Source organism: Sciurus carolinensis, chromosome 1, assembly GCF_902686445.1.
Source record: "Sciurus carolinensis chromosome 1, mSciCar1.2, whole genome shotgun sequence".
Taxonomy (NCBI): domain Eukaryota; kingdom Metazoa; phylum Chordata; class Mammalia; order Rodentia; family Sciuridae; genus Sciurus; species Sciurus carolinensis.
The window spans coordinates 16,481,705-16,494,799 of NC_062213.1; the positions used below are offsets into that span (position 1 = coordinate 16,481,705).

At 38.6% G+C, this 13,095-nt stretch overlaps 1 protein-coding gene across 1 annotated transcript in view; it reads left to right on the plus strand.

The window, feature by feature from the left end:
- Washc5 (WASH complex subunit 5) overlaps positions 1–13,095 on the plus strand; it is a 61,201-nt gene that overhangs the window by 31,478 nt on the left and 16,628 nt on the right. The window contains exons 12-20 of the mRNA XM_047553483.1: positions 921–1,033; positions 2,396–2,562; positions 2,639–2,714; positions 4,192–4,302; positions 5,145–5,285; positions 6,772–6,852; positions 10,500–10,601; positions 11,549–11,728; positions 12,861–12,985. Coding sequence (XP_047409439.1) covers positions 921–1,033; positions 2,396–2,562; positions 2,639–2,714; positions 4,192–4,302; positions 5,145–5,285; positions 6,772–6,852; positions 10,500–10,601; positions 11,549–11,728; positions 12,861–12,985 — 1,096 coding nt within the window. The remainder of the gene's footprint in view (positions 1–920; positions 1,034–2,395; positions 2,563–2,638; positions 2,715–4,191; positions 4,303–5,144; positions 5,286–6,771; positions 6,853–10,499; positions 10,602–11,548; positions 11,729–12,860; positions 12,986–13,095) is intronic.

Below are 13,095 nucleotides of genomic sequence, written 5' to 3' on the forward strand. Positions count from 1 at the left end.
AAAAATAGAGATTGTGTCCATCTACAACTAAAAAAAATTTTTTTTTTAAATCTTTCACATACAGATAGCATTCCTCGTGCCAATTCCTGAAATTAGTTACATTAAAGTCATTAAGTCTTCTGACTTTAATGGGACTTAAACCGTCCCATTAATAAAAACAAGTGTAGGGAATCAGGCTGGTGGTGCTGGTTCTCCCATTTAATAGCCAAGTGACGAGAGTGTGATTCTTCATTTCTCTAAGCATCAGCCTCCTTATCTGAGAAGTGGCCCACAATCCAACCTCCATGTTGTGAAGATTAAAGGATACCAGCTTAGAATTCCGCCTCACACGCCAGGGTGCGCAGAGCCTGTTCAAGCCCTTCCCTTTCCTGCTGTGTGAACTGCCTTCTGGTTTGTGAAGGCAGATCCCGCCCCAGCTGCTCAGAATTCTCACTCACTTGACTCCGGAAGTTGATCTCCTCTTTGACCTCTAACACAGGCCACCTCATTCCAGCCTGGAAGTCTGCTCACATTGGCCTTCATCCAGATAGAAAGCCCTTCTTCATTTCTCAGACTGTCCAGATCTTTGCCCTCACTCACTTCTCTAGAAAACTCCCCAGTACCTCTGTCACTGGGGAGTTCCTTCCCAACTCTCCTCTGCCACCTCTACCCACTAGGCACATATTGTTTATAACCGTATGTGGCCCTTTAATCACTTTCTGCCAACCTTTATAGATTTAACTGTTAACGTAGACGTTTATCCTATGAGGACACACTCCAGATATTTTTGTTGTTGTTTGGAGAATCCTGGAAGCAATGTTAGGCATGTAGTAAAAATTCTATGAATAAGAACTGGATTCATAAAATGATTTAATTAAATTCAAAGCCAGAGCTCCAGGACTTCTGGGTTTCAGTAGTCTTTCTTATTTCTGTATTAATAGAAAATCTTCAAGCTTGGTTCAGAGAAATCTCAAAACAAATATTGTCTTTAAATTACGATGATTCTACTGCTGCAGGCAGAAAAACTGTGCAGCTAATACAAGCTTTGGAGGAGGTAAGAAAAGTCTTTTCAAATTATAGTTCTTGGGTCAGGAGTCATGCCTATGACCTACACAACAGCTTGCTCATAAAAATATTAGAGAATATTTCATAAGCAGCAAAAACAATATGAATTAATATGTTCCCAGTTCTGTTATCATCAGTGTCCTAAAATTGGGGCAATAAATTTAGTGACCAGCATGAATAGCATGATAGCAGGAGTCAAGATATTCAACTTGTGGAAACCTGTAGTCTTAGAAGAATAATTATGAAAGCAATTTGGAAATGTTAGGAAAATTGTGATGAAAAGGTAAAAGCAAAAGCAGAACTGTACCTGTAGGCCATGTTTTAGGTTTGTAAAAAGTGTGTGCCTGGGGCAAGCTTAGAAATAATTAAGCAAAAATGAAAATAGTTATGTAGTGATCATACACTTATAAGAGGTGTATATCCTTTTCTGAAAAAAAGAAAGTTCTTTAATGACTCAAAAATGATTCTACCCAAAACATTGATTATACCTCACCGCTCCTAAATTTTTAATTGTATATTTAACTAGGTTTGAAATGGAAAATAATAGCATCAGAACATACAAGCATAGACTATTATTTAAACTTCATCTATGCTCATTATCTATAACACTGTCCAAGTTGGTATGATTGTACATTTTTAGAGATATAATTAGTACTTTTTTCATTTGGCAGACTTTCTTCAGGCTTTTTCTTATTTCTTTGAGGATTTTTAGAATGGCAACACCGTATAATGCCCCATTGTTAGCATACCAGAGTTTCCCATTCCAGAACAATTGCATGCTTGTACTATTTCTGTTATATTGTACTATTCTGTATCCTCCTTGTCAGGAGGATAGTCAGTCTATAGTACACTAGAAACAACTTTGTAAATCTCCAATGCCTTTTATCTTTAGCCTCTTTAGTCTGGCATGTAAGCCAGGCCTCTTGAGTTATATACATGAAATTTTTAGGGGTTTATGAAATCATTATTTTGTTTTAAAGAATATACCAAAAGAAAATAATGTGTAAGTACCAACACCTTGGTTGTGATGTAGCTTATTGTCTTTATTAAGCAGTGATGCCCAACTTAAGAATTCAGAGGATTTTCCAGTATATGTTTATTTATAGTAAAATGAAAAATGAGAGCATTCACTTATTGTGTCCTATATACACAGGATCAAACTTGATGTAGCATTTTCTAGTCCTAGAAAGTTATACAGCTTTTTATGATTTGGCTTATGTATTTCTAAAATTATAATTTTGGGATAAAAAGTTTATCAAGAAATTGTTAGTAATGTGCCTTATATGAAGTGAGCACTATAAATGAGCACTATAAAAGCCAGATTTTTAAACTAAATGTATTTATGTAACAGGTTCAGGAATTTCATCAGTTGGAATCAAATTTGCAAGTGTGTCAGTTTCTTGCTGATACTCGAAAGTTTCTCCATCAAATGATCAGGACCATTAATATTAAAGAGGAAGTCCTAATCACAATGCAGATCGTCGGGGACCTGTCTTTTGCTTGGCAGTTAATTGACAGGTAACATGGACAGACTGACATTTGCCCTCAATGAAGTCCACTGGAACATCTTCTTAGAATTTATTTCTTCTTACAGTTTCACATCCATCATGCAAGAAAGCATAAGAGTGAACCCATCCATGGTCACTAAACTCCGAGCCACGTTCCTGAAGGTAAGCAAAGGACCATGCAGTCACGTTCTTGCTTACACCAGGAAGGAGTTGGCCTTCATTCTTGCATCACTCATTGATCAGCCCAAGGGGCTTCATCCTTTCAGGAAGTTGGATCATTTCACTATTTTTATAGATTGGAAATTGTTAGCAGTTCTTCCACAAACCAAGTTTCAAAAGATTCCAGAACTATTTGAAGTTTGATTAAATAAATTAGAATGTTACAGAATATTATTTTAAAATAAATAGATATTTTTAAGTTTTATTTGAAAGCACCCAGAAAACCACTCTGGACGCAGGAATTCACACAAGAGATTTTATGAAGCAGACAAACAGAGTGTCTGCCCTTTAAGGGTGAGAGAGAGAGAGAGAGAGAGAGAGAGAGGATGAGGGGGAGGTGGCGAGAGGGGTAGGGAGGGAAGGAGAGAGAGAGACAGGGGAGCTATTCTTAAGTAGTGGAAGTTCGAGGGCTAGTAACAGTCTGACCAAAAACTGATGAGAAAGTTTAAAAGTTCACAGGCTAACCATCTAGGAAGGTAATGAGTTATCTCAATTAATTATTTGTAGTCAGTAACAATCTAGGTTGTAAAATGGTGTGTGTGGGGGCACAGAATCAAGGGAGAAATGGCTCCGGCCTTGTTAACCCATTGTCCCTTCATTATGTGACTCCTTTGGTTCCTTTATTCCTCAGATATGAAATAAATTCTTTTATTTATTCATTTAAAAAAATTGTATTGAGCCTCCACTACAAACTAGTCTGTACTCTAAAGATGAAGGAATAGTGATGATCAGCACAAGCACGTTCTTTACTCTCAAGATCATTTCAGAGCATAATAAGTGAACAAGTGAACTGTTGTCTTCTAACAGTTACCAGATGTATCAATTCCAGGATGTACTTTTTTTATATTTTAACATCTCTCATTTTAAATAGGTTTTATAATGGATGTCATAGCACTGTTTAGTGGTCAGCATTTTATTTCTTTCTGAGTGGTACATAAAATAATGGCACTTCTCATACTTGATGGCATCTTAGGTTGAATGAATTCAGTAGTCCACCGATCAGAATGTCTGATTTCCACAGAGGAGTAGTTGTCTCCTTTAGCCTGGAGGCTCTCAAATTTGAGCATGCATCAGAAACACCTGGAGGGCTTATTGCAGTGCAGATCATAGGACCCCACCCCTGGAGCTTCTGAAGTCAGTGTTGGATGGAATCCCACAATTTGCATGTCTAAAAGTTCCCAGGTGATGCCCATGCTGGTGATCCAGGGACCACACTTTAAAAGCCATTGCTGTAATAGGTAACTCTAATTTTTTTAAAAAATGTATTGTCAGAAACTATTCATGACATTGACAAGGTTTGGTGGTTGTTGCCCTCCATTGTGTAAGGCCCAGGTATTTTGTTGTATGCTACATTTTCTGGAAAGAGATTTCTAGGACTTTTTAAAAACAGAAACAGTAAGGTATCTTATTTTTCTAACAGCTCGCCTCTGCCCTTGACCTGCCTCTTCTTCGTATCAATCAAGCAAATAGCCCTGACCTTCTCAGTGTGTCTCAGTATTATTCTGGTGAATTGGTGTCCTACGTGAGAAAGGTAAGAAGTGCATGAAGGTGTTTTTTGCTCTGATTGGCTAACTGCTATTTTAAATACAGAAGTACTATTGGGCCCTGTAAAATGTGCTTTTGTTCCTTTCCTTTTTTTTAAACTTTATTCCAGAAATGAGTAATACTTGCAAATAAATGTATTCTTGCTACTGTAGACATGCAGATGTGTTTTTACTTTCAAAGAATTTTTGTGCCTATTTTTTAAATGCTGACGGTATTGACCTCCATTTTATAGATGCGGAAATGGAGGAACAGAGATTATAGTAGTGTCTTCAAAGTCATAACTGGTTGGTGAAAGAGATCTAGATCCAACATAGCCTTGTCTGAACTTAATTCAAGCTTTCATGAGGATTTTGATCCTTATTTCAATAACTTATGGTCCAAGAAGAAGCCAGACAGTCCTGGTTCAAAATTTATTTGTCACATGCTAATAGAGTATTCTACAGTGATGGTCTTGACATCTTGGAACTTCAGTTTTTATTTTTCCTTGCAGTGCTGGGGATCAAACCCAGGGCCTTATGCATGCTAGGCAAGCACTTTTATCATGGAGCCACATCACCAGCCCTGAACCTAAATCTTTTAAAAATCCTTTTGCAGCAGTTTGAAGGATTATTTTTGTTCTGTGAGCAGTTAACATTTGAAGAAAGGCAGTCTGCGCCTGCTATTAGTTAGGAAAACTGCTCTGCTCAGTTTTTCAGCATCACTTCCTGTAGGCAGTCTGCTGCTTGTACACACGGGGGCCCTTTTTCTTACTGTCATCCTAATATTTGACAGCTAAGAAAAATGAAACAAAGGTGTTCAATTGTATTTCTTCTTTCTCTGTCCTTACAGGTTTTGCAGATCATCCCAGAAAGCATGTTTACGTCTCTTCTAAAGATCATAAAACTTCAGACCCATGATATCATCGAAGTGCCTACCCGCCTGGACAAAGACAAGCTGCGGGACTATGCTCAGCTTGTCCCGCGATACGAGGTGCCATGTTGTCTCGACTTCTGTCTTTTCATACTTAAAACTAAAAGCTATGAACTATCACAGGCCTGTGTCACCTGCCATGACCTGGGACCACCAGACCAATTCTGATTCATATTCTCATGCTCTCAGTGATAACCAGGGTTTACCTTTTGAGTACAATCACACCTTTATTCTCTCTTTTTTTTTGGTGGTGCTGGGGATTGAACCCAGGGACTTGTGCTTTTTGAGGCAGGCACTTTACCAACTGAGCTATATCCCCAGCCCACACCTTTATTCTTGACATCTGGTGTCATTTAAGGCCTCGCTTGCCTGAATGTTCTCAGTGAAAGTTAGCTTCACTTCTCTCTAGAAAAAAATGGTAACTTTGTTCTACAACTATCTTGGTAAATCCACCCTTGTTCTCCTCAGGCTAGATTACCTACACATTCACAATCAGGTTCCTCCTTTGTACAGATGCTCCTCAACTTACAATGGGATTATGCCCCAATAAACCCATCATAAGTTGAAAATATCTTAAGTTAATGCATTTAGTACACCTAATCTCTTAACATCCACCTACTTAAAACATGCTCAGAACCCTTAGTCAGCCTGCGTGGGCAGAATCATCTGACAGCCTGTTTTACATTAAGGCTTTGCCCCTCTGGTGTAACCTGTTGAATGCTACACTGCCAGAGGAAAGCAGAATGGTTGGATGGGATGCTTCTGCACCATCCTAAAGTCAAAAAATCAGGTGGGGCCGTCCCAAGTTTGAAACTATCTAGATACAAACCAGTGGCTCCAATCTATAATCCATTAAGAGTTTCCTACAGGCAGACGTTTAAGCCCACCCAATAATTAAATGGGCTCAGAGGTTGTTTTCCCCAAATACCTCTGCTTTTCTATCTTAAAATTTTCTGATCTTAAAATTTAAAGATATGAAAAGTAAAATCGAGTGAAAATTTAAAATGTCATGTCCAGTTTCAGATTCCCATTCTTTGACATATATCCAAAAAATACGTCAGAAATTTAGAAAATCAAGCTTAGTATATCTGTGTTTGATTTTTGTGATTGAAAACTGTAGCATCTGTCTACCTATCAGTATCTCCTGGAGGTGCTGGAAAAGAATGTGGAGACCACTGAAGGGGAGATCACTCCTCAGTCTCCATTATTCTTTTTCAGCTGGAAGGGACCCTCCCTATTGAGTCCTGCCCTAAATTTTAGATGTGAGACATTGAAGTCCAAAGAAGGGAGAGTACTTTGTGAAAGCTTGGAGAATAAATGGACGTCTTCTGACTCACTCAACAGCTCTAACAGTGGGCTTCACTGATGCCCCAAAGCCTTACTTCTGTCCAGGGTCCCTGGGCACTGGTGTTCTTTACAAAGCTACACATCCATTTCCTGGTGCTTTGCCTAACCCAGGACTATACGCCAGTTATTTTAACCTTCCCTAAAAATGTCAACTGTTTTATCCCAACTGCTTCATGATACCTCTTTTTCTTTGTTAAAGGTTGCCAAGCTCACCCATGCTATATCCATTTTTACTGAAGGCATCTTAATGATGAAAACGACTTTGGTGGGCATCATCAAGGTCAGTGTCTTGATGCTGGTCTCTGTGACGTTGTGGTTAGTTGTTTGGATTTTTCTGGTGATTATCACTCGTGGAACAGGGAATGATGTTACCATGTGCAGTTTCTCATCCTGATTTTGGGTTTTACCTCACATATTGATGAAGGAAGGAAGCATTATATTTATTGCTCATACGAATGAAGGTAATCTTCTGGTATAATGTTGGAATTTCTTCTAGTTCTGGGACGAAAAAACTGTTGAGGTATTAGTAACTGTTTTGCACAGGAGTTATTTAAAACTAAGAAAAATCTGTTTCACTGAATTTTTGTTATAGCAAAGAAAACAAAATGGCTCAATTATAATGGCTCAATTTTCTTAGGCATAATTGCTTTTTGCTTTTTATTTTTCTCTCCATCACTGTTTCTTCTTCTTTTTTTAGTGTTTTTATTTTGCACCCAGCTGAGGAGTGTTAAGATAATTTTACCCTCTGGTCACAGACCGTTGTTCCCACTGACACATGCAAGCTTCTCTCCTATTTTCTTTCTTTCTTCTTCTCTTCGACCCTACTGTCATTCCTCATAGCAACCACTCTGTGTCTGAGACATACTGAGGACCTGTATTTAATTCATTTATTTATATGTGGTGCTGCGGGTCAAACCCAGTGCCTCACACATGCTAGGGAAGTGTTCTACCACTGAGCCACACCCCAGCCTCTCATTTTCAGTAAATGGTATTATCGTATGTGTGCTTGTATTTCTGGTTTCTCTAAATCAGTGTGCTCTCATTCTTTCTCCAACTTTTCTTACTGGTTATTGCGTTTGAAATTTATTTATGTTGCTATAGATCAGATACTTGATTGCTTACTGCTACATAGAATTCTACACTTCACTGAACCAGACAGACACCTCTTCTCCCATTATCACAACCACCATTACAATGAACCTCTCTGAGCACATCCCCACTCCATGCCTGTGCAGGAATTTCCCTGAAATGGACATACCTAGGAATGGCATCTCGGGACTTAGGGCCTCTTTGTACTTACTTTGTCTGCATACCACTAACTTGCCTTTTGAAATGACTATTTCCTGGGCTCCACCCACATCTTGGCCATTGTTTGATGTTATCCTCTTTCTGATTTTTTGCCCAAGGAGTATGAAGCAATATCTCATTGATGTTTTAATTTGAATCCTGTGATGACTCATGATGTCCCATTCACATAGTTTATCATACTTTTATTTTTCCACTTATCTGACATGAGAAGAATTGGAACATTTTTTATTTTTTTAAACCGTATAACTATTGAATTGCTACGTAAATATAAAACAAAACACAAACAAAAACACAGAGGAAACAAACCTAAATACAAATGGAACAATAATGTATGTCTTCTGAAAATATCTTAGAATAAATAAAATATCATTGTGCCCCTAAAACTTTAATAGACTCTACTTAACATTTCTTTAGACCTGAAGCCAAATTAATTAAGATAATGTATAAAGAATACACATGCTGGTTATTTACTCCCAATTAATCCATACATATGATGAGCCCTGGCAATGCATAGTGGCTGGTAGAGGAAGAATGTAATAAGACTTAACAATTAGCAATAATTAAAGTAAAACTGCTTAATAAAATGTAAATCTTTGCTACAGTCTTTTGGAAGGAATACCATACTAACCAAGCTCTTTCAACCATTAGACTCTACCAGTCCCATAACAACAATAAGACTGTTGGAAGGAATCCTGTGACCTCACTAATCTTTAATCTCAGCATGTTAAGGATGTGTTTCAAAACCTTACAAAAGTATAGGTGCACTGTGCTGAGAAAGACTTCAAACCAGTGAGCTATACAGAGATATGCATGAGTGTTCATTGTTAGAGGTGGACAAAAGAAAAAAGGAAAGAATCTAAACAGCCATTGGTAGGGGAATGGCTAAGTATGTCATGACACTCTCGTACTGTGGATTGCTGTGCTTTTGGTCAAAAAGAATTTGCCCCTGGATAGTTTTCAAGATAGAAAACGAAAAAAGGAAATTGTAGGACAACCATTATAACAATCACCATGTTATGTTGTTGCATGCACACACATACACATATACATGTATATAAATGAATTTATGTTTAAATACACATGTATGCATATGGTCCCATTTAGATTTGTATAATCAAATATGTGTGTAGATGAACATTTCTATGGATGAATGAATGGAGGAAGGTCTGGAGGATGCACATGAAAGCTGTTAACTCTGCTGACTCGGGAGGAGGATAGACACGTGAGGAAGGGGCTGGGTGCTAAGACTCTCTAGCTGTGAACACTTCTGCAGAGAGTGGAAATCCAGGAAGAGTGGGAAGAGCCCCGTGAGAACTTTAGGTCAGGAACACATGGAACTCTGTGTCACTAAATCTCTTCTTTGTTGTGTGTGTGTGCTAGGGACTAAACTCAAGGTCTCAGATGTGAAAGCACATACACTTCCACTGAGCTACACCCAGACCCTAAGTCTGCCCTTCCTGGGAGAATTTCTTTGAATGTTCTTTGAATGTTTGATTTTGTTCTCACTGATTATATATATTTATAATTTTTTATTATAAAATAAAGTACAGATATTAAGTTGCAGAAGTAATCGTATTTATTAGATTATTAGATTATTATGAGGTACACACAATCTCGGCCTCTCCCTTTAGGTTTCAGTGTTCGAGGGTAAGTTTCTACACACTATAGTTTGGACTTGCCCATTTAAGGAAAAACTCTCTGAAGTCTGTTGACACACAGGTTTCTCCTCCAGTCCCTTCTTTCCTCTCAGTCGATCTGCTGCAGAGCCCAGGCCTTTGCCCCTTAGCTCTGCACACTCTGGAGTTTGCTAATGGCAAAGTCTGGGTGTAGTTCCCATGTTTCTCTGACTTCTGTATTTTCTGCAACTTCCACTACAGTTGTCGTCTTTGAAGTTTAAATATAATCAAAGGCAGATGGGACCTACCAATTGTCTTGTTAACCTTAAAAATAATTATTCTTTTCAGATTAAAAGGAAAAGAAACAAGTCTCAGCGAGTGGGCTAAAACCATTTGATGTTCTGTGGATCTGACAGGAGAATTATTTAGGGAATTACAATAGTTTTCTCATTGTAGAAGAAAATAAATAAATAAAATAAGTATAGAATTTGATAGCAGATTTGCTTTCCTGTTTTAGCATCCTAATTATAAACAGCATCCTAAGAATGTTGAAAGAATAAGAACTATTCCATTTAGAGTGGTGCAACCCAGAACTGGAGTGTGCTCACCTGGAGACAGGTACCCGAGGTGACATCTGTAGGGAAGACGAGCAGCTGAGTGCAGCGCAGGCCCTTGGTTCCACCGCCCTTTCCTGTGATAAGAAAAGGCACTTTGCGTTTATGAAATGATGAAATGTGAGGCGATTAAAAAATTTCATACTTGCCAACTTTGACATACCATATTGTAAATTATCTCACGAAGTTTGCTGAGTTGAAGGGCATCATGAAGAGGTGATGGCTTAGTAATTCTGTCCAAGCTGCTCGAGTTCAAATAGGACAGGAAAGGGAAAAAGTCCAAATCAGTTAGGGAAGAAGTAGGAAAATGCTGCAGTACCTTCTGGAAATTGCTTTTCCTCTGGATTTCCTCAAGACTGGCTCTTTCCTAACTTGTGGTTTGCACTTAGGTGGATCCGAAGCAGTTACTGGAAGACGGAATAAGGAAGGAGCTGGTTAAACGGGTTGCTTTCGCCCTTCACAGAGGACTGATATTCAACCCCCGAGCCAAGGTACCAGATGACCGAAGTGGGTCCGTCCTGTTCTCACTCGGCTCACAGCGTGGACGAGAACGCCACTTGTAACCAGACCTTTCCTCCTCTCCCCTTAAAGCCAGTGTAACCTTCAGTGCCTACAACTGATAAGCTCTTTGGGCCTATATTATAATCCATTTGTGTTATGAGGAAGTCCTTTTTAAAACCAATGCTTCTTTCCTTCACCTGTAGATGCCCAAGTTTAAGAACTGAAGTTTATGATTCAGAGACTTTTTTGTTACTATTTTTATTTTTTGAGGTACTAGGTATCAAACCCAGGGCCTCACGTGTTCTGGGCTGCACTCTACCACTGAGCTACATCCTTATGCCTTTTTATTTATCTTTGAGACTGGGTGTTACTATGTTGCTCAGGTAGGCATTGAACTTGCAGTCCTCCTAACTTAACCTCTCAAGTGTCTGGGATTAGAGGTACAAGTCTCCATGCCTGGCTCAGTTACTTTTTAGAGTTAAAAAAATTTATTAACCCTAAAGTCGACAGGAACTACGAAGACTATAACTTTTTATTTTTGTTTTATCTGTTGGGAAATATGGTAATTTTTCTCATGAGGAAAATAAACTGTCCTGAAATTTATATAGTATTTTTCAAATCAATGAATTCAATTTAAAATATTTTAAGGGTTCTAAGATTAGATTTGTTCATCAAATGACATATGAGCAATCACCATCATTCACTGTTTATATTCCTTTAAAGGAAACTTTCTTCTCAAAGGAACACAATGTATTATTTGCTAAATATATGACATCTCTTGCCACTTGGCCAAGGTGAAGTCAGAAAGTTTCTACAGTTTAAACTATATCTTAAACTGTGACTATGGTTCCTTATTTGGGATATTACTTAAAGTCTAATGTAGGTATTTGTAGTTGATAATCTTTTGGAATATGCTTGCATTTCCTCTTTTGCACAGCCAAGTGAACTCATGCCCAAGCTGAAAGAGTTGGGAGCTACCATGGATGGATTCCATCGTTCTTTTGAATACATACAGGACTATGTCAACATTTATGGACTGAAGATTTGGCAGGAAGAGGTCTCACGTATTATAAATTATAATGTGGAACAAGAGTGTAATAACTTCTTAAGAACAAAGGTATTTAATAATTTTAAAGTTCTTGATTTTATTAGGTATTTATGACGTTTAAAATATACACTCTAAATCTCAGAGGTACCAACAAGAAAGTTTATTTAAAAAGATTATCAAAATTAGTAAGCACTAGATGGTCTTAGTACCATGAGGGCACCTTCAGGAGCCATCAGGGTAGCAGAGAAGTTGACATGGCACCTGACCTCAGGGAGCTTTCTGCCCCAAGGAGAAGGCAGACGTGATTACATGGCTACAGAACGGGGCTGGTTGCTGTAACGTTACAGCCCAAGTGAGCCCACTTCTTCTGAGCGCAGGAGACTTGGCACCTCTTGAACAAGGTACGTACCTGGTCATTCTGTGCTTACCCCGGTGAGGAGCACCAGGCTTCTGCAGCAGCGGCACCAGAAGTCCAGGGGTCCGCCTTCCTCACCTTCTCAGCAGCACTTCAGCCATTGTGTGAGTGGGAAGGTCTCATCGTGGTTTTGAGTTGTGATTCCCTAATGACTGGTGACCTTGAATGCCTTTTCATGTGCTTACTGGTCATGTTAGGAAAACACCTTTTTAAGTTTTTTTTAAATATTTTAGGTTGTAGATAGACACAATACCTTCATTTTATTTATTTATTTTTATTTGCTGCTGAGGATCGAACACAGTGCCTCACTTGTGCGAGACATGTGCTCTACTGCTGAACCCCAGCCACTCTATTTAAGTATTTACCCATTTAATTTTTTTTTAATTGGGCAAAGAAAGAGCCCCGAATTTGTAAGTACCAGTGCCAAGATTTCTACAGTCAACAAGGAGCCACTGCAGGTTTTTAGGTGAAGGACTGACATGACATTCTCAAAAGTTTATCCAGTGTCTTCAAACCTTATGATATTTCAGGGTTTTATGTTGTATTGATGCACATCAACTCATGAGACAAAAACCCACATCCCTTCTCACCTTTCCTTAGTTGCCTCACTTTTTCACAAATATTTCTTTTTTTATGAGTGTGACCTATAGCATTTATGGGAAGCTGTTATTAAGTTTCCTCTTCAAAACCAAGGAATATTCATTGTCACTTTTCATTCAATTTTATCTTTGTAAAATTATGGGGAAATGAATAACTGTACTAAATATTTATGGTTTTGTTCTCTAGATTCAAGACTGGCAAAGCATGTACCAGTCCACTCACATTCCAATACCAAAGTTCCCCCCTGTGGATGAGTCTGTAACATTTATTGGTCGACTCTGCAGAGAAATCTTGAGGATCACCGACCCAAAGTAGGTGTTTCTAGATTCTACTGAGCCTTGAGCCCCATGGACAACCTCTTCTGTACCTGTGTCACTGTGGCACACACCCTGGTTCCAGCCCCTTGTCATCTCATATCCTG